The sequence below is a fragment of the Labrus bergylta genome, chromosome 21 (genome assembly GCF_963930695.1).
Source record: "Labrus bergylta chromosome 21, fLabBer1.1, whole genome shotgun sequence".
Lineage (NCBI taxonomy): Eukaryota > Metazoa > Chordata > Actinopteri > Labriformes > Labridae > Labrus > Labrus bergylta.
Window position 1 is genome coordinate 20957784 of NC_089215.1, and position 22123 is coordinate 20979906.

General features: G+C 41.4%; 2 protein-coding genes across 4 annotated transcripts; one reads left to right on the forward strand and one right to left on the reverse strand.

Moving 5' to 3' along the window:
• Positions 1-1974: 1974 nt before the first annotated feature.
• tecpr1a (tectonin beta-propeller repeat containing 1a) lies at positions 1975-17516 on the forward strand. 3 transcript variants are annotated; one of them, XM_029280101.2, is made up of 24 exons: positions 1975-2174; positions 3478-3782; positions 4308-4490; positions 4580-4702; positions 5045-5164; positions 6501-6675; positions 6758-6858; positions 7698-7799; positions 8010-8158; positions 9058-9659; positions 10170-10315; positions 10940-11095; positions 11318-11467; positions 11720-11877; positions 12033-12263; positions 12635-12731; positions 12888-12967; positions 13064-13120; positions 13319-13493; positions 13806-13941; positions 14134-14226; positions 14338-14444; positions 14866-14985; positions 15687-17516. In XM_029280101.2, the coding sequence occupies exons 1-24, from the start codon at positions 2153-2155 to the stop codon at positions 15771-15773; spliced, it is 3675 nt and encodes a 1224-aa protein (XP_029135934.2). In that variant the 5' UTR covers positions 1975-2152; the 3' UTR covers positions 15774-17516. The 3 variants fall into 3 exon arrangements, with proteins under 3 accessions (XP_029135934.2, XP_065805628.1, XP_065805629.1); XM_065949556.1 differs by having other exon boundaries at positions 1975-2170; positions 3544-3782; XM_065949557.1 differs by lacking the exons at positions 1975-2174; positions 3478-3782 and having other exon boundaries at positions 4351-4490; positions 4580-4674.
• On the reverse strand, positions 17490-22031 carry bhlha15 (basic helix-loop-helix family, member a15). Its single transcript, XM_020648148.3, has 2 exons — positions 19541-22031; positions 17490-18892 (listed from the first exon to the last, which is right to left on the reverse strand). Exon 2 carries the CDS (start codon positions 18821-18823, stop codon positions 18230-18232), a length of 594 nt encoding a protein of 197 aa, XP_020503804.2. The 5' UTR covers positions 18824-18892; positions 19541-22031; the 3' UTR covers positions 17490-18229.
• Positions 22032-22123: the final 92 nt, after the last annotated feature.

A 22123-nucleotide genomic window follows, 5' to 3' on the forward strand; every position in this document is an offset into this window, starting at 1 on the left:
TTACAGCTTGTTTTCATACTCTGAGATAAAGATTAAGATCTGTTTTTAATCATTGTCATTCAACCTTTAATTGTAAAGTGCTAAGGCTATTAGACAACAGGGAGATGGATATCCCCAAAATATCAAGATTTGTTTCAGGTGTGTGGGCTGTATACCTCTTTAAAAAGGATCCAAAGGGAACTTTAAGAAATACTATAAAACCTTCATTAATAGCTCTGGCTTTTATTTACTTCAATCTATGAAATGACCCTGCCACTATTTGAGGCAGGCGTCGAAACGAGGCCTTTAATTATTTTCTGTGAGGGAGATCACACTGGTTACTCACTGAGTGTGGGGAGTTAATCATCTCAGTGCAGTGTCAGGTGTGTGTGTGTGTGTGTGTGTGTGTGTGTGTGTGTGTGTGTGTGTGTGTGTGTGTGTGTGTGTGTGTGTGTGTGTGTGTGTGTGTGTGTGTGTGTGTGTGTGTGTGTGTGTGTGTGTGTGTGTGACTGATTGGCCCTTATTTGGACCAGGTGTGTTTAGCTTATATATTCCCTTGAGTTGCAGCACTAGGCTGACTCATTGTTTCACCATCACAGATAGTGAGTGGTTATCACTGTGTTTCATGTGTCTGTTAGAAGTGTGTTATTCTGTATAATCACCACTTGACTTGCTTACTATTTCTAGCAGCTCTACAAGTCTAGTTTTCTGGGACTGGGAATTTCTGACCCAGCCTTTTTGATTTCTTTATAAACACGGGCCTGTTGGCCTTTGTGTCTCAGCTGTAGTGAGTTTCTTTGTTCTGCCCTTGAATCTAGGTTGGGGTTTTTTTTGCCTTTAATTGAGAGTTAGGACAGTGGATAGATTCAGAAATCAGGAAGAGAGAGAGTGGGGAATGACATGTGGGAAGGGAGCCACAGGTGGGATTTGAGCCTGGAGGAGCATAGCCTCCACAATGAGGCGCGCACACTAACCAATGAGCCACCAGCTCAAATCTTTTTATTTTTCTTATCAGTTGGTTATAAAGTGGTGGTTTAGGTTCTCCTTATCGCCCGGATATTTAGATAAGGGGAGCCTATTTATTTGGATTGTAACTATTTTTTTACAGCTACACTAGGCTAGTAAAAGGGACTGGGCCTTAAATTGGGATGGGCTTTTATTTGAACTTTTGCGAAAGTTATAAAGGGGACCATGACAAATACGTGATGATGACAGTGAGCAATCCACCCTGAATAGTGTTTCTGTTCTGATGGTTCCTTTTAGTTCTCATGAGAATACTGCTGTTTTAATAATTGATGCTCTGGCTGTTTAGCTTTAGCTTAGTCTCTCTGATGATGAAAGAGATGCTGGTCTGTTATTTAAGATTTTTATATCCCCCTACTTTTTATAAAAACATGAACAGACCAGTAATAAAATACATAAGCATGTGTAACTAGAAAAATAAACTTGAAGTATCAGGAAAAGAACAAACATAACCAGTCATAACTTATTATCATATAGGTATATACTGTGTGTATATATATATATATATATATATATATATATATATATATTCAGGGATTTGGGGCCTCTGTTATTTATGTTTTTTTGTTTTATTAGCTACATTTTAACATCTTTTTCATTGTCATGGTAGGTTTAAGCAATATCTAATCTAAGCAGATCTAATAAACTACCTGACAAAACTTACATCAGTAAGCAGGGCTTCTAATGTAGGCCTATGTTTTCTAAAGTTACTTTTGTTTTGCATATTCAACGTAACTAACTATTTGTCAGAGAGATGAGGCTAGTCAATTAAATATGCAAGATGTTCCTCTATTATGTAGTGCGTTACAAGTATACAGGTGTTGTTAAGTATGAGGACATCAAACTTTTGTTACTTTCTACCTCTCGCTTCAGTGTCCGCTGTGAAATGTGAGCCAGCAGCGCCCTCTGCTGGAGGATTAACGCTACAGACGCCTGCTGCCGCGGCACCAACCAATAGCAACAAAGAAACAGCAGCTCTTCCGGTTTCTCGCAGGGGAGAGAATTTATGCAGTGAACATCAGAGGGGATACCCGAGTCCCGACCGTCCCGACCGAGCCGGAGCCGTCATGATTTAGAAACTGTGATATTCATTTAAACTCGCTGAAGGAGCAGCTGTGACGTCACATCTGCGCCGTGTTATCGACGCTTCATGAGAGGAAGCCACCAGGTAGGTGTGTTTGAACTCTGTTCATTTTCTATTTCTAGAGAGCTAAGCCTCTAAGCCTGCACCAAAAGCAAGCTGAGTGTTGCTGTTCAAGCCTAAAGCTGATTTTACTCTACAATGTACGTTTGTCTGGAGCACAACAGCTTACCTGTAACACTCATATTTCATTCACACCTGCATTAAATTACCCATTCACCCTAATGTTTTAGCTCATAGTGCTAAATGTAGCTATGTATCTTAATAAGCAGCTACACACGTCAAACATTCACAAACGGAGACATTTTAATTTTGCTGTACTCGTCGTGTTTGCAGCTGTTTTTTTAATTAATGTTTTCAGAGTTTTCAAGCTTTTTTAATCTTACAGTAGGCTAATAGTTGATGTTAGTGGTGACAGAGGATACGCCTATAAGCATCAGCACCCTCAGGAGATACGCAGTGTTGTGAAATGGAGAGCACTGACAACATGCAACCCCAGCATTGTTTACAGCATTGTTTACAGCATGACATGTGATCTAGGCCGTGGTGTTTTGGTGATCTGGGTCGAGATGTAATAAATGAATTGAAAGTGTTGTACCATCTCAACACATGATCTTCATTGATGTGTGAAGCTCTGCTCTTTTCAGCATTGATTGTGAGGCTTTGACCCCTGTTTTGCTTGTTCAGGTTAAATTATCACACACATAGATAAACATAAACATTTCACTGCACATCTGTATGAGCATGTGACAAATACAAATCTTGAATAAAGTACACACACACTTGTATTTTTACAAAGCTATTTTTGTATCACTGATTGCACATCTCCCTATGTCAATACTGTCCATTTACAACTCTGTTTTTGCACATTTACATTTAATCTTTCATATTTAAGACTAGTAATGCTAGTTAAAAAAGTTAAATCCTGGTTGTATATATTCTCATTCTTAGTTTTGATATTTTTAGTGCTTATTTACTTTGTATTTAATATTATATTGTGTTTATTTGCTCATATTGTGTGTTTGGACAACCTGCTGCTGTAACGCCACAATTTCCCTGTTTGGGATCAATAAAGTAATTCTATTCTATGCTATTTTTCAACCAGTCAAATTAAATGCATACCCTGAGATTTGGCCCAACATGACCCCTGTATGTTGTCAAATTGTCATAAAAACATCTGAATTTAGTTTTGGGATTCAAGGCGGGATTCACTAAAATTTCAAACATGTACAAAACTATTTGTATGACATTTAGCCATAAAATTGTGTATTAGTCATGAATTTCATCTAGTAACATACTAAAAACTAACCCTTTCAAATGATATTCGTAAACAGGATGGAGAAGCAAAGTGAAAGCTATATTGTCTAGATCCATCCTCTTCCTGTGCCCGTGTTCCCAAGGGTCCAGTGCAGCCATGCCCGTCTCCCTGCTATGGGCGGTGGACGTGTACGGGCGGGTCTACAGCCTCTCCACGGCAGGGCAGCAGTGGGAGCAGTGTCGAGATGCTCAGATGGAGTTCAAGCGGGTGACGGCAGCTCAACAGTGCTGCTGGGGCATCGCCTGTGACAACAACATCTACCTGAACGTCCACGCTTCTGACCTGCCCGTCCGCTACCAGGAGGAGACCTACGAGAACCAGGTTTGTCTCTTCCTCCAATCAGGTTTTACTCTGAGAAGAATTTTAATCTGGAGCAAATACTTTCTTCCTTTCCTTGTCAAAATTTTGAACTGCAGAGAACTGCAGATGTAAATAAGCTCTAGGATAACTCTGATACAATATAATTCAAATGGCACAATATGTATATATTATTGTACATAATCCCTTAACAAATACAAAAAAATAAAGTGAAAATTTGGGCTTCCCCTTAGACTTGTGTCATGTGGAAAGACTAAAGTGTAAGTGTTACATCCTCATACAGCAGAGTTCTGTTTCCTCTGTTGCTAACTTAAGCACACTGTCAGCTGCTGCTTAACAAGCTAATAAGAAGCACATTGAACTCATTTCCAGGCAGACTAAGTGAAAGCACTCAATGTGAAACTCAAATAAAAAAACAAAACAAAACAGGTTTCTTCCCTCCTATGAAATGTGTTGCACCTGCTCATTATAAGTAATGTGCAGTGTGTGCTTTAAATGACTTCTTCGTTTGTCTTTCTGTCTTGTCAGCGATGGAACCCTGTTGATGGCTTCTCGGACCGATTGTTGCCAAGCGATCGCTGGCAGTGGAGTGACGTCACAGGTTTGCAACATCAGCCTCTGGACAGTTTCACACTCCCCTCCAGCAGCTGGGAGTGGGAGGGCGACTGGCACATGGATGAAAACTTCGAGGGGGAGCCCACAGAGAAAGAGGTGAGGGTTTATCTTTTCTTTTTTTTTTTGCTGCATTACTTATTAGTTCAACAAGCTCTTTTTTTAAACTTAGGAGTTTGTGTCTGCAGGGTTGGAACTATTCCATCGACTTTCCCGCCACCTACACCAAAGACAAAAAGTGGAACTCCTGCGTTCGTCGGAGGCGATGGCTTCGCTACAGGAGGTACAAAGCCATGGACACCTGGGCTAAGGTGTGTGTGTGTGTGTGTGTGTGTGTGTGTGTGTGTGTGTGTGTGTGTGTGTGTGTGTGTGTGTGTGTGTGTGTGTGTGTGTGTGTGTGTGTGTGTGTGTGTGTGTGTGTGTGTGTGTGTGTGTGTGTGTGTGTGTGTGTGTGTGTGTGTGTGTGTGTGTGTGTGTGTGTGTGTGTGTGTGTGTGTGTGTGTGTGTGTGTGTGTGTGTGTGTGTGTGTGTGTGTGTGTGTGTGTGTGTGTGTGTGTGTGTGTGTGTGTGTGTGTGTGTGTGTGTGTCTGTGTGTGTGTGTGTGTGTCTGTGAAGCGTTCATTGTGTTCACGCGCCCCGCTTTGTGCCGACAGATCCCCAAACAGCAGACGTCTCTACCAGATCCCTTCAGCGACATCACCTGTGGAGGCTGGGAGATCAGCGAGGAGCCCAGAGCGCGGCTGTCACTGTGGGCCGTGTCCCTGCAGGGCAAGGTACAGCTTGATAGAACTTCTATGATCTGTATCACCTGCCATTTGTCTAATCTGTTGGATTGTTTAGATTAATGTGATATACACAGTGATTGTATACACACATGCTATGGCTTTGTAAAGTCACACAGCAACAGAGTCTGCCAGAGGTGTCAAGTAACTAAGTACAAATACTTTGTTACCTTATGTAAGTAGACATTTTAGGTATCTATACTTTACTGGAGTAATTATTTATCAGCTGACTTTTGACTTCTACTTCTTACATTTTAAAAATAGCCTCGTTAGTCCTATTTCATTTCGGCTTGTCATCGATCAAAAAAAACACAAAAAAAAAATATCCAGATAAATTGCGCCATCCGGATAGAGTGAATTTGACCATACAAGGGTAATTGTTACTAAGCCTGCCCTGGGGTACACCAATTTTCTTGTCCAGTTTTGTTATCTTACATCTGTTGCCCTCACAGATTCCTGCAGCTAAGCTTGGATGTACATTTACATTCCAATAAAGGCTGTTGATAACATGCCTCTGAAGTTTGACTTTTTGCACCATTACAATACTTACAGGCAACTAGTCATCATATCCTCCGCTCCATGAAACACATGTTAATGCTCAGTAGTACACATATATGGTTCTTTAATGTATTTGTACTAAAATGCGTTCATTTTCAATGGGCATAAATGCGGCTGAAACAGGTGCATCTCAAATGTTTCAACATTAACATTTTAATATAACATTATAGTCATTATGGCCTTTATGGCTTTTGTCCTTAATGGCATTTTTTCCCCTTACATTACTTTTACTGTTATACTTGAAGTAGTTTTGAAACCAGTACTTTTACACTTTTACTTGAGTAAAAAGCTTGAGTTGATACTTCAACTTCTACAGAAGTCTTTTTAAACCCTAGTATCTTTACTTCTACCTGAGTAATGAATGTCAATACTTTAGACACCTCTGCTGTATGTTATGACGATCTTTGTCTGTAAGAGACAAAGAGATTATTAAAACATGCTGGTGAACAGAAATCATGATGCAGCAGTTTAATTACGAGCACTGGTCATGTGCATACAGTCCATGGTCGTGAACTGATCTCAGGGAATAAACGTCACCACCCCATCCCCAACTCTCGAGGTGAATTCTTCTGATTTATATCCTGCTGCGTTCTCACATCAGCTCACTAAGACTTCATACAGGAAAAAAGACCTGGGGGGCAGGCAGGAGAAACTCTCCACTGCTTGTTTGCGTTCACACGAGCAGTCCACCCTGTAAACTTTGGGAGTGTTTCAGTATTTTTTTGTGCAAAGTGTGAACAAGGCTTCACTCTCCTGTCTCTCCATCCAGGTGTGGTTCAGAGAAGGGATCTGTCATCACAATCCTGAGGGATCTTCATGGGAGGAGGTGCCTCTCCCTGGCGAGGTGGTCCAGATCAGCTGTGGCCCGGGGGATCTGGTCTGGGCGGTGCTGTGGGAGGGGCAACTCATAGTCAGGGAGGGCATCGGAAGAGACTGCCCCAAAGGTACACTGACTAACCAGAGGTGGAAAACATGGTGGTTTGACTTTGAGTGTCTGCATTTGAAATAATACTGTCTGCACGTCAGGTACCTCCTGGGCTGTGGTGGACTCTCCTAGTCCAGATGTTGGAGCCATTCATGCTGCTGTGGGAGTCAATGTTGTTTGGGCTTTAACCAAGGACAATAAAGTAAGTTTTAATTAAAATACAAAGATTGAAATACTGCTGAAAACATGTGAAAAAGAAGTTGATATTATTTATCAAGAAGTAAAAAAAACAAAAACTTTTACCTTTTATATACAACCTTATGGTATTACCATAACTGTTTGTATAACTTGGCTTCTGCAGTGCTCTGTATAAGTATCCATGCGCTTGAACAAACTAATAGAAAGCAGTCATACACTGACGTGACTTTAAATTCTTTAATTTTCAGCTCTAGAAAAAGTGAAATAAACATATAAAGCACTACTATAACAATGCAGCGATAGCTTAGCTTTGCTGTGGCGGTCAGAGTTTTCTGTATTTATCAATAACAACATGCTGCACGTAGGGCTGGGAAATATATATCGAGTTTTTAAGATATATGGATATATTTTCAAGATATATAGGGTAAGACAAGATATTTAATATGGATATAGTTTATGTTGCATTAAAATAAGGTTATAGAGGTGCCAGGTCACCTTTTTCTCATCTCACTGATGATGACTGACTGTCTGTCCCTCTTCACCCTGCTCCTCCTCTCTCTCTCTTTTATTGTATTTAAGGAACATTTTATTTTATAATATTACTTTTTAAATTCACAAACAGGTAGTTTATTTTTTCATGTGTTTTCACTGTTGATAAAATACATATCGATATATATCGAGTGTCGCCTTTCAGAAAATCAATATCAAGATATGAGTTTTGGACCGTATCTTCCAGCCCTAGCTGCACACAAACATTGTGTGGATGAACTGTAGGTGACTTAGTGTTTGAGCAGAATGATGTTATTAGTGATCACTTCTCACCACACTCTCCGGCTTTGTCAGGTGTGGTTCAGACGAGGCGTGAACTCCCACAACCCCTGTGGCTCCGGCTGGATCAGCATGATAGGAGAAATGATCATGATCAACGTCGGACTCAATGACCAGGTGAATGTCCCGCACTGTGCATTACAGCTCCCGGAATACTTTTAGAATATACCCTAAAAACTTCCAGCCTGATGTTGTGTTTAGTGTTGAACTAGTTTTCAGATCAGTAATATAGAGAAAAAGCAGGAAGAAACAAAGATTTATTCTATTAGTTACCTTCTTGTTGGTACGCACGTCGACATGTTTAAGTGAACCTGCTTCTTGTTGTAGGTGTTGGCTATCAGCTGTGAGGATCGGGCGGTGTGCTTCCGACAAGGTGTGACCTCTAGCGAACTGAGCGGAAAAACCTGGAGGGTCATAAACGTCCCCCGAGACGGAGACAGATCTCACTCCAGTGCGAGCGCAAGCAGCCTGCAGAGGTAGCGAAGCCTTAGAGGACACAGACGCACACAGACACTCACAATGATTAAGAGACTGCTCTCTTATTTGAGGTGGGATTTGTTGTGGTACCCTATACTGTAGTGCCAGTGTGACAATCAAAGCATGTTAGGGAAAGGTAAACAATACATTTGGACATATTTAGAAAACAATTACTAAACACCTCCAAGTACAGTCTGAGTCCTAGTGTGAAATAAGAAACAACAGAAAATGTGTCATTGTTTGGCCACATACCGGCATAAACATAACAATCTGCAAAAAAAGATTAGTCATGAAAACCTATATTATGATTCCATCAGAGCTTTTTAAAAGAATCTGTCAGCAGCTACTTGGGCAGGTAGACATGCATCCCACTGCATACTATCATATCCCTGTTAGGTGGGGGTTGTTTCTATAGTAGATGAACAATGATGAAATCGTGAAACAGACTGTGGATCATCTTAGATTTATTCAGCCATGGTCAGACAACACAGAAACTCAACACACATGGCTGACAAAGTGCAGACCAAGATCTCACAATCATTGACAAAGTCTTCATCTTCACAGTGTTGCTTATATTCTACTAGAAGGTACAGCCCACAAATTCCTGGCTGCTTCGGTTCATCTCTAAAAGGCTAGAAAGAAGACATCAGACACTTCAAACCAAATATAACTCTGCTGTTATGAGGTCTCTAACACATGTGTATTACAGCTTTACAAACCTAAAAGAAGAATTACTCTGAGATGGTTTACACAATTTAAAAATATATCCACAAAATTATCAAGATGAATGAATTCATGAAAATACATACTAACAGTCCCCATATATATATATAATGTTAGAATATCTGTAGGGCAACAAATAATAACTGAATCCTGATCCTCTCCCTCCTCCTCACAGTGCTGGATGCTACTTCTGTGGTGAGGTCCAGGTTCAGACGGTATCGAGCGATGTGGAATCAGACACAGACAAAGCATCTACAGATGGAGCCAACTGCCTCGCCACCTCCACTTCCCCCGAGTCCTTTGTGGACGCACCCTCAGACCAACTTTCAGAAACCCCCAAACCGCTCATCCCCAAAGTCACCAGTGACAGTTTCATCTCTGAACTGGTCTCCGACAGAGAAACAGGAAAGATCTCCAGAGAGGTCTGCGGCTCTGCGGCTCCAGCTGTTCTGGAGGAGGGAACTGTCACTGAGGACAGAGAGGTCAGAGCCCCCTCTGGTGCTTTAGCTGTTTCCTTAAGCCAGTCCGGAGCTCCTCTGGACCCTCAGTGGAGTAATGTGGACCTGGAGGAGGCGCAGGGACAGCAGGCTCAGACTGGAGCGGCACTGGACTCAGCTGACACCTGCAGCTTGTCATCAGTGGCCACATACACCCTGGCCATGGAGGACCCGTACGGGGCGGATGAGCACCCTCTGTGGGCGTGGGTCAGCGGAGGAGGCTGCTCTGTGGACAGTCACTCCCAACTCAACTGGTTCAACAGCTCCATGAACGCTTCCTGTGAGTGAAATGTATTTACACTTAATAATAAGAATAAGAATCTTTTATTTATAGAGCAATTTTCAAAAACAAGTTACAAAGTGCTTTACAAGGACAGCAAATATAAAAACAGGCAGGTCATAGAATAAGAAACAAGGCAAGATTAAGGAATAAAAATCACTTTAAGATGTAAAATCCCTTTTAAAAGAACTGTAAAATACATATAATTCTTTTAAAGGAAGTGAAAATGGTAACAATTTAAAATCAACAAAAATCAAAAAAGTCAAAAAATTAACAAAAAAGTGTGTCTTAAGAAGGGACTTAAAAGAGATGACTGATTCTGCCGACCTGATACAGAGTCAGTGCTCTAAAGTGTGGCACTTCTCTGCAGGTAAGAAAGAGCTTTTAAATTGACACTAGCACGATTAAATAATCTCACATCAGCAGGAAACTTGTGAAGCAGTATCAAAATTGTGTTCATGTTGTTTTAATTACTCCTTTTTTTTTCCTCTCTCTCTCTCTCTTTCCCAGTATTGGTCCAGTCAGTCCAGTCCATGAGTCTGTCCATCACCCCGGCACAGACGGCAGCCTGGAAGAGACAAATCTTTGAGCAACTCAATGAGAGGACCAAAAGAGAGCTGGATAACTTCCGACATTATGAACAAGCCATAGAACAGGTCAATGAAAGCCCAATGTCATTTCCAACCCCATTGGTCCCAATCCTAGTTCTGGAGCGCCCTGGAGTCCGTAGTGGCCCATAACGTGTACAGGTTCAAATCTTAATCTAGACAATCAAAGGACTCTGGGTTTAATAGAACTTGTTATGTCATTATTTGAAACTTGACACATTTACAGTATGTGAAAATATTTTTTTTTATCAGACATAAATCATTACTTACATAAAGTGTGTTGATATCATGAATAGGATTTTTTTCTGATATGATTGTTAAAAAAATGGGCTTCTTTCTCTGCACCTTCAGCAGTATACTATTTTACTCTGCCTCACAAGTAAATCCATTCTGTTGGTAGTCTGCATCTGAAACCCCTAATATGGTGGGGTGTTTGAAGTTTCATAACCACTACCTCTATTTCCCCCACCAAAAAGCAGGAACAGTTATCATCTGCAGGACCAAAACAAAGTGTTAGGAGGATTGGGATTCAGTATTTGTACCATTGGAAAGACTTCGGTCTTGATGTTGTAGTTTTCTTTTTCTTCTATGACACTTCATCCTGTCACTCTTTGAATGGTATTTTTCTTCTTTCTTTCTTTTTCACAAATCATTACACTCACCACAATGCAGTCAGTGTGGATGAAGAAGGGAACCATGCAATGGTGGAGAGACTGGAAGCCACACAAGTGGATGGATGTTCATTTTGCCCTGGAGCAGTTCTCAGGACCAGAGGGCAACAAGGACGGCATCCTTTTCATCTATTACAACTTCTATGAGGAGAAGAAGGTGAGCACCAAGTGTCTGAGCCATCTTGTTTTTATAATACAAAGTCAGATTGTCATGAAGCCAACAGATGAATAATGTATACCTTTGGTAATAAAATGAGTCATAAAAGTGAATTATTACAATTCACTACTGCTTTTCTCTTATTCTTTCTTCCTCTATTAACATCATATTTTTAAGTATCTACTTCTCCTTTTCTCCTCACTCTGTTGTCGCCCTCTCTAGTACCTGCATGCCTTCATCAACGAGGTCACCATTCTGGTTCCTGTACTAAATGACTACAAACACACTTTTGCCATCTACACCCCTGAGCGGACCAAACAGAGGTGGCCAATCAGAGTGTCTGCAGCTACAGAGCTGGAGATGCACGACTGGGTATGAATGCATTCTATATTAAAAAAGACAAAAAACAGTGGAGCTTTTTTTTTTTTTTGCACTTTTATTTTGCTTCATTTGATATGAAAAACTTCCTCCAACATCTTTTATGTGTCCAGATGTGTGACATGCACATATTTGTAAGGTTCCCTTTTGTATTGCCTTAGATTATTTCTAATTGTTTCTCACTTGTCTCTCTCTCTCTCCCTCTACAATCCACTCTGTCTGCTTTCCCTCCATCACAATCTCAAGCTGGCGTTGCTGAGTGTGTCATGCTGTGACTCCAGGGGGATCCAGGGCCCCCCCTCCAAACAGGCCATCTGGTCTATCACCTGTAAAGGGGACATCTTTGTCAGTGAGCCCTCTCCTGCCCTGGAGGAGATGCCTTACCCCACACCCTGCGATCAGATGTAAGAAGAATGCATTCACATTCAGGAGAGAAAGAATAATCTGATGTGAAGATACATAAGCGTAGTAGTAAACGTTATTTTCACTTCTTATATTTGCTGCAGGTTTTTGTGTTCTTACTAAATAAACCTTTATGAAAAATGTCTCCCTTTTTCAGGTTCTGGCGGCAGGTGGGAGGTCACCTCCGCATGATCGAGTGTAACAGCGTTGGCATCGTGTGGGGGATCGGCTATGACCACACAGCCTGGATCTACACCGGGGGCTATGGGGGAGGCTTCTTCCAGGGACTGGCCAGCAGCACAGATAACATTTACACACAAGTGGATGTGAAGAGCGTCTACATCTATGAGAACCACAGGTGGAACCCTGTCACCGGCTACACCAACAGGTAGTGCGCTCACTTCAGGCAGCACTGAGATTCAAGTCAAGAGGGGATGTTTGGAATTTAAAGATTGCATTTATGATTTACATCTGGATCGTTTTTATAAAAAGTAATTGCTGCTGAAACATTTTTTTGTTAGCATACATCACCAGCTGAGGCTAACTGGTAGCACATACATTTCTATTGTGTGTGAGTTGTTCAGTGTAGACAGCGGCACTAGAGATACTTAGATTTGAATGTTTATGAAATTTGAATGAAAGGCTGCAGCTGTGCTTTGCAGATTTCACAGTTTGTATTTAATCTTTATTTTAATAATTTGGAAAAAAAAAAAAACCTCACCTTTCACCTAAAGTACATGTATGTTTGATTTATTTTAGAGGGCTACCAACAGACCGCTACATGTGGAGCGATGCATCAGGACTACACGAGTGCACAAAAACAAATACAAAGCCTCCCTCTCCTCAGTGGACGTGGGTAAGTACAGCTTCACACACACACACACACACACACTGTGACATGCCACTAGTTTGAAAACTATAAATGATTGTTCTGTAATTAACACATACAAGGTTTCTATCCCAAATAGCACTGATATGAGAGTGTTTCACCACCCGCGTATGTTGTTTGCAGGTGTCTGACTGGGCCGTCGACTACAGTGTCTCTGGAGGGACAGACAGAGAGGGCTGGCAATATGCTGCAGATTTTCCAGCGTAGGTTTAATTTGTACTTTCCTCAGAATGACCCTCTGTGTCAGTTAGTTTAATATATGGCCTTTTATTTTTTCTCTTCCTCTTCTTTACCCGCAGGTCATATCACGGCTATAAAACGATGAAGGACTTTGTGCGTCGCAGGCGATGGGCCAGGTACTATAAATAGCAACGCTGGCATATTAGTATCTCCAACCCTATTTGTTTAGCAGGTACAGAGAGTTCTGAATCTGCACTTGACATTTGTAGTTTTTGTGTGTGATTGTGTGGGTTTAAAAAAAAAAAGTCGTAAGATGAGGAGACCAAGTATTAGCGTGGTCAGCTGTGAGCTTTTGTGTTTTCCTCCTACAACAGAAAGTGCAAACTGGCCACCACAGGACCCTGGCAAGAAATCCCCCCCATACCCCTGAGTGATGTTAGCATCCTGCCGTGTGCAGCTCAGAGCAGTGTGGACGTGGTTCCTCTGTGGGCGATCAGTAACAAGGGAGACGTCCTCTGCAGACTGGGAGTCACCGCTCTGACACCCGCTGTGAGTCACAATTAGATTTACAAAAACGGGTTTAACTTTATTTGATGAGTCACACATAAACACTCACTGGCATGTTTATCATTGCATCTGTTCACTCTCCTTGTTTTGGACACTATGGAAACCTTTCCTTTTCTTTAACTCTTCAATGAGTTTTTTTAGCTCCATGATTAACTGCACTAATCAAATTCCTGTCAATGGGTAGAAAATAATGGAAAATGCAATGATTCTACCAGTGGAGCTCAAAAAAGGAGGAAGCAGAAATAGCACTTGGGATTTAAAAGTTGCTCTAACATCCTCGTGTTGGTCTCTTAGGGATCCTCATGGCTCCATGTGGGGACTGACCAGCCTTTCAAGTCCGTCTCGATAGGGGCAGCCAGCCATGTTTGGGCCATCGCCAGAGACGGTTCTGCCTTCTACAGAGGATCAGTCTCTTCACAAGACCCGGCAGGTCAGTTGGCCTGGAAGTACTGAGAATTTAATTCATGCTCCAGTTGGATTTATAGATTAAAATTTGCTTTAGAATGTTCCAAGGTACAAAAACAAAACTTGTCAGCCTTGGGTACTGCAGATACAGGTGCTTTCCACATAATGTGTGTGTGTGTGTCTGTGTGTCTGTGTGTGTGTGTGTGTGTGTCTACAGGAGACTGCTGGTACCACATCCCCTCCCCATCCAAACAGAAGCTGAAGCAGGTGTCTGTCGGGAGGACTTCTGTGTACACCGTCGATGAAAACAGTAAAGCGTTTTGATTAGTTTTTATAGCTCACATTTAAGAAAACTACTAGATAGAGGCCTGATATCATTAATATTTGTTGGTGGAGAGATTTTGATTTTTCTGTTGCCCAGGTAACCTGTGGTACAGGCAGGGTGTAACCCCCAGCTACCCTCAGGGCTCCGCCTGGGAACACATCTCTAATAATGTGCGTAAGGTCTCTATAGGCCCTCTGGACCAGGTCAGTACCAGGAATTCACTTTGTGGAACTTTTAGTCACAGTTTGTTACTTTCTGCATTTAAGTAAACAGCTGTAGATGTCATAGTTTCATGTGTTCACCGTTCTTAGCCTTTTTGTGTGTGGTGCCACTGAAGTTTTTTCTAGATTAATGTGGCATCACACTGAGATTAGGTAGGTTGGTATGAGCAGCTGTTGGCAGTCTATATATTTTTTCTAACATATGTCTCAGATATTGAGGTTTCAGTCTTGACAGTATTTATTTTTAGTATTCAGAGCTTCTAACATGAAAGTTTGATTCTTTAATGAATGATTGAAATTTCTCCATGTATGCGTCTACACATGAAATAAGCAGAAACACCACTTTGAGGTTCTAAACAATCATTTTCTGTGTGTAGTCATGTTGTTGTATTTTGGGTTGTAGGTGTGGATCATAGCAGACAAAGTTCAGGGCAGCCGCAGTCTGAGCTGTGGAACAGTTTGTCATCGACTCGGAGTCCAGCCGAAGGAGCCTAAAGGACAGTCGTGGGACTACGGCATCGGGGTGAGGCACCACAAAAACTACACTCAATGACAGTGCTGTCTGCAGATTGGCAAAATTCTAATGTGGTCAAACCTACAGTGTGCTGTTTTTGCCAATTGAAGATGCTGACACAAGTATATGAGCAAGTAGTTCTACCTTGTTTATGATCAGGTGCATACTGCCACCTAGTGTTTCAGAGGGAGTGACATCAGATCACCTGAATAGTCAGCTATTGTTGGATGATTGTAATTTATTGTATTTAAAGAATGTAATGCCTAGGCTGTACTGATATTTGATTTTAAAGTTTTTATGTCTTTATACCGAACACATGGTGATTCTACTGTACAGCCCCAGGTGTCAGGATGTTTGTTTGATTTGATCTCTAAAAGCGTTGAATTGAGTTTCAGCTAAATACGCCGTGGAAGGAATTCTAACAGTCTTCCATGACATTTTTTTCTGCTGATATGTCGTTTCATTTCTGTTGACAGTAACGTTGGTTACAAAATGCTTCTGTGTCAGACGATGGACTGGGATGAGACATTTAACATTTGTAATCTGACGGTTTGATGGTGCTTACATTGAGTTGTGGTGCAGGAGGCTGTAATGATTCTTTTTTCTGTGATCATGGAAACATATGAAACACTTTCCTGCAGCTTATGTCTCTCTCTCTCTTTCTCTCTCCCTCTCTCTCTCTCTCCCTCGCTTTCTCTGTCTTTCTTTAGGGTGGATGGGACCACGTCACAGTGAGAGGGAACTCCATGGAGCCCCCCCGTCTTCCCTCTCTAACAGAACTGTCAGCCCAAATGTAGAGCCCCCCCCCCCCCCCTCCTTCTCAGGAACACAGAGGTCAACTGCAATGCTTTTAGATGCTAAACACTTACACATAAGTGCACACCTACTGTTTCTACTAAACCTAAAACCACTTTACCTTTGAGGAATGTCTTTAGTTTGAAGTGTTTACACACTGAGGTGGCAGCACACTGCACTCAGTGTGTCAGAAAATGTGACTTAAATGAATGAACACTCAGAACAATCTTAAATGCTGCGCTCACACTGCCTCCTTCTTTCCTCGAACAAGCCACTAGTCTTTAACCTCAATGTATTTCATTTCACCAACCACTCATCCCCTCAGTACGGGCATTGTTTTACCATCTCTGTTTGTCTTGACTCACAGGCATGAACATGGTGGTCTTACTGCATTTATATGTTGCTTCCTGTGTTTAGATCATCACATGAAAGGTGAAGAAGAATGCTTTTTATGTTATTTTTAAAGAGAAAATAATTCAGTGCTGCTGAGCTGTCAGCTCCTGGACGGCTGCTGTGATCAAAGTGAAAATAATGTTTGACCTTAGCCTGCAGGCAACAGGCTAACAAATGTACCAATCAAGTGATAACAACAGGATCAACAACAAAAGTGAAGACAGGATGGAGCAGGCAGTCTTCACCGGCTTCTTTTTATTGTTTTTTTTTTTGTATTATTAAGCTTTCTGAACCGTCTTACTGAAGCCTAAATCAGCTCATTTTTTCCAGACAATGCCATTTCCCCCACTAACATCTATGAATGCAGACATTTTTTCATCATTGTGACATTGCAGCAGCAGCAGTAGCTTGTTGTCACGTGTTCAGAACCTGAACTTGTGTAACTTGTCTAATTTATTGTAATGTGGTGAAAAACTGTGTGAAGCTGAGTTTGACAGGGCGAGAGGCGACCTGGCTAGAAGGTAGATAACCCAAAACCCATTGAAGCCTTTTCTGTTATAATGGTACAACTGAGACTAAAGCTTATTTTTTAGGAAGATTTCCCACCACCTTCCATTCAATTGGATGTGTCTTCATTCAATGCCAGGATGTAGCACCCGTTAAAACACCTGCCCTGGTTTCATGTACCTATGGTGGTCGCTGCTAGCTTTGTACCATCAACTGAGTGATGTTTTTAAAGATACTAATGTTTCCTAGGAGTATGTGCAATCACAAGTGAATTGATAAAGAAAAGTATGAATTCTATTGTAGAAGTCTTGTGGTCAAGAAGCTTAAACTGAAACCTTCCTCTTTTCTCAGGAGCATTTGCATGCTGCCAACTTCCTTTGTACTGATGGCAATTATATGTACAAGCAAGCCGAAAGAAGACATTCAAAATGCTTTATTTGTAAAATACCTGTAAATCTGTAAAATATGAGTATTACACAGTCATTCAAGTGGTGATATAATAAAGTGTGGTAGTGTTTGTACATTTGACAAAAGAGAAATTTGGTGAAAATGCAGCTTTCTGTTTAAAAAAAAAATATTGATAAAGCGACCACACTGATGATGTTTTATCAGCTCTGGCATTATTTTATGTTAACAGCTGTCTCACATCCTAATGTTATGTTCAATCTGAAGCAGCTTTGAAATGCTGAAAGTGTACAGAGAGCAGTCTGTAGTATCTGTCAATAACATCTCTTTATGTGTTACTGTAACACCACCGTTCTTTCATCGTGGAAAACATTTCTCGTGTGTCATGCATGACCAAAATAATAGTCCCTGTCAACAAATAAATGTGTTTATTGATGACACACCCTCTGCTCCTCATCTTTTATCACCTCATTATCCTGCCTCACAAAAAGTCAAAAAACAAACATCTTAAAAACATCCTTTGCCTTCTGGCTATAATGCACAACCTGTAAAAAGACAAGTTGATCATGTTTTGAAGATGAAGAAACGAGTAAACACTCTAGCAAGCCTTTTAAATTTTAAATATTTAGACCTCCTGCTTGTCTTTCTTCTCTTCCTGGACGTGACAGTTATGACTAGAGGCTGCGATCGGCGGGTTTCTTAACAGCAAACAAATGAGACGATCACGAGATAACACAAAAGAGAACAACTTTCCTGCACCGCTTAAACCTAAGAAAATGAGAAATAAGAGACAGAGGGGCCCCTTCATTGAAAAAGGACAATAATAAAAGGGTCTTTTTTTACACTTTCTAACCATGATCCATGTAGCTTTTCACTGTCCAGTTATCATTCTTTGTGCCCTCTAGATGGATGGTCATCCACACTTTGCATGAAGGACACATTATGGACATTGCCCCTCCTATTGTCTGGTGTGGGTTCCTAGTATCTACAGAGCGCCCCACCTCGGACCAGTTTCCCAGAACAGTTTGGACTCAGAACAAACTGGATATCCTTTGAAACATGGCCCCAAAAGGTCTTCCAAAGCCTCTCTCTCGCTGCCTTGGAAATAGCTTCAAGGAGTCTCTTCTGGTTTCAAAACCACATTCAACCTCTGCTAACTGCGCTGGCTCAAGCTGTGCACGTGGGTGAGGTACTGGGTGAGATCTGCCTCCCCCTCCTCCTCCAGGTGCTGCTGGTAGCACTGGAGCAGCTTGGCAGCGCTGTCCTCTGATGGGACCCCTTCAGCAGGCAGGCAGGCCCCCATGTCCAGGATGATGCCGGTTAAGGATTTGATGTAGTTCTTGGCCAGGGTCAGGGTCTCGATCTTGGACAACTTCTTGTCGGTCTTGACGTGGGGGATGGCCTCTTGTAACGCTTGGAAGGCGTTGTTGAGTTTGTGCATGCGCTGGCGTTCCCTCTCGTTGCTCTCCAGTCGTCTGACGCTGCGCTCCTTGTTGCTGGAGCTGCGCTGCCTGCGTCTCCGGCCTCCTCCTCCTCCTCCTCCTCCTCCTCCTCCTCCGGTTCCTCCTTGTCGCTTGCGGCCCCCGCTCCTCAGGGACCCTCTCCAGGAGCTGCCGATCCGGACGGAGGCCTCTGAGCCCTCCTGCTCGCTGGAGCCTGGTTCAGTGTCTGGTTCTAGCTCCGGATCTGGATCAGGATCAGACCAGGTCATTCTGGATGGTTTGGTAGCCTTCCCTTTGGACCTCATTCTGCTGCCTCCTTCAACTTCTTTTTTTCTGTGTGGCAGCAAAAGATCTCACAGCTTCGACCGACAGTCCTGGAGTAGAAAACGGGAAAGTCAGAGACAAAGTTGAACTTGAAACATAGAAAAGTGTTTTCTTCTCCCATCAGACCAGTCAGTAAAGCTTCTCTCCCATTTAAACAACACTACATCCTGCTGTACCTAATCAGCCTGGTGCAGTGTGAAAACTCCATGATGTTGGTGTGTTAATCTACCCCTCTCTTATCCCCACAGACTGGGCTAATGCCCATTTCAAGGTTACACTCACAAAAACACAGAGACCAGCCAACACTTAGCAAATTCATCTCCAATGTCAAACTTTTTCAACTTTCTTTAACCACGAGAAGTTTGGCTTAACAAATTAAATTATTCATTTCAATATAACATTTTTAAGCCTCCTTAAGTCCAAACATAATGTTTAAATTGGCTGTTTTTGTCTACTTAAGGGGGGGGGGGTTCTGGCAACGTTAACGTCTTTAAAGCTAATGATTGAATATTCTTAAACTTTCTGTTTTACATAGATTACTTAAAATGGAAAAACGATGGCTTTATTTTCATAACCTAATCACACAAACGGCGGTTTTTGTAGCCTAACTGATATGACAGCAACACTTTCATTCACTGTAGTTGAAACATGAAAGTTAATCAAATCAAAAATAAAAAAAAATAAATGTAAAGTCTCACCTTAAAGTAAAGAGTCTCCTTCCTGAGTGTTTACAGAGAAATCAGCAGCATGCAGCCGGTCATTGAAAGCAGCATCATGCAGAAAGAGCGGCTCCGTGCAGCTGAAACACACACACACGCACACACACTCACTCACACACTTACACACACACACACCCACACACACACACGCAGATAACTGTCACATGTGAGCTACCTGTTAGCTGACTGATGTACACGTAGCGCTGCTCAGCCAATCACAGAGCAGAACACACTCTCCTTAAGCTGCGCGTCCTGCCCACATGTATCAGGCTTCACTGAAAACCGGCTTTTTTTTTAGATTTAGAGGAAAAGGCAATAATATGCTTTAAATGTTCTGCATCAAAAGCCAAAGTACTGTTTTCAACGTTTGACATACAAGGCCAAAAATAGGGGCATCATTGTTTTAATAGAAGTAGGTTACATGCCAAATCTGATAGCATCTAATAGTTTTTTGGATTCATGAAGTTGTTATTGGTTATGGTATGTTGTTTCAATTCAATTCAATTCAAAAAACTTTATTTGTCCCCGGGGGGCAATTCAAATGTTGTAATGTAACCTAGGCATTTACTGAATATTTAGGCACAAACGCCTCACTCTCTTCATTTATTATTTTCTAAACAGCTTCCCATGATAAAAAAAACCCACTTCGACTGCTCACAGTGTAGCACTTATATTCTTATTTATGATTCAGCTGATGCAGCAGAGCTAAAATGTTTTTTTTCAGCTGACTTTAAGAAGTAAAACATAGCAACATGAACCCAGTCAGAAACACTTTGGTTCCTGGTTCACTCCTTTTACTCCAAGCAGTTAACATAATTTCCATGAGCTTATCACCTTCCACCGCTTCATTTGAATACAGTCCTCCAGGCTAACCTGAATGTACAGAAACTGTTAAGTCTGCTGTGAACTGTATCTCATTATTTACTTTCTACCAGACAAAGTGTTTGTTTTTTGCTTTGGATTGTTGTTTCCCTGTCGCCTACTGACAGTTGTACCACAGGATACAGCCACATTACTTTGGACTGAATTAAAACAAACAAACAAGGACTATAGGCTACTTAATAAGCCAACACACCCCTTAACATGTGTGATCTACAGTAATCACACTCTGTCTGTTTGACCTGGGGGCCTGAACACACTGTTGTCAGTTAGGATTATTGCCCTTTCCTGCTGTGATAGGCAATGAAGTAGACGTAGGGGGACGTCAGGACACTGAGATACAGGTCTACGTATGGTTTGAATCATGTTTCACAGCACGAGTGATTGGTTAACACACCCCACAGTCTTGTAGTAGTTCTACTCTCTAGTTATCAAGATGACAGTGTGTTTTTATTGAATAACACTATAGGTCTTCTGCCTAAATGTTTCATCTTTAAAACCACTTTGTAAGTCACTGCGACACACTGAGGGAATATCATGAGGAACAGCTTGCGGATGAAAGAAAATGTTGAGCAACAGGATGTAATATATTAAATGTATTAACAAGGAAAAAATGTTTTGTGAAATAAAATAGTATTAGTTCAATTGCTGGGAATATATTTCCTTTTTCAGACTGAAGTTGCACATTATATAACATGAAAACCTGTGACCAGGTCTATTCCTTCAATGTCTTTTGCCATTATTTTTGTAATTTCATAAGAAAAAGGTGGAATTATGGAGTAACAGCTCCATACGCACAATTCAAGGTGTGATACTTACATATTTATATTTTAATGTGGGAACATAGGCACGCTCCCGAAGAAACACAGGTGATTAAGCTAGCAGCTAGCAGGCTAGCTTCACAGCAGTAATGCAACAGTAACAGTATTTTCTCTGAAGATTATTGCTTGAAAAATACTTTTGCTTTAATAAGGCTAAGTTTTCACATTAAAGAAAACCTATGATAGGTAGTCTATGCGAACTATTTTTGTTGTTTTTGTAAACGCTGCTGTTGAAGATTGCTGCTAACAAAGTTTTGTTGTGTCCTTGTATACAATGATAATAAAGATTCTATCTATCTATTTAAGTCAATAACAACATCACACTTTATGATAGCCTTTAGTTAAAAAAGGAACATATTTGTAAAGTATTTTTGATCAAAGATGACATTGAACTGCAGTAGAATATGACCTTTAGACAAATGAACACTGAATTTCACCTCCCTCTCATGGCAATAATAATGTACAGGTGTGAAGCTCCCAGAGGCACACTCTTTTTAGTGTCCTTGAAAAGCATTCTGTGTGTGTGTGTGTGTGTGTGTGTGTGTGTGTGTGTGTGTGTGTGTGTGTGTGTGTGTGTGTGTGTGTTTGTGTGTGTTAGATTGGTCTTGCCAGGTTTCCTTTTTTCCGCAGGTACACTGTATCTAATCAACCAAACCTCGCTAATGCTGGCTCTGTGGGAACATTATCTTTTACTTGTAGTTTGTTCAGTTTCTGCTTCCATTGGCCCTCAGGCTTCGACTTACACTGTTTATTCAGTCGAAGTCGCTGATAAATTCTGAGCTGAACACACTCAAGTAATGAGGCAAGCAAACAGGGGCCTTCACAAGCAAAACTCTGCGCAAAACAAACTGAGAAAAACAAC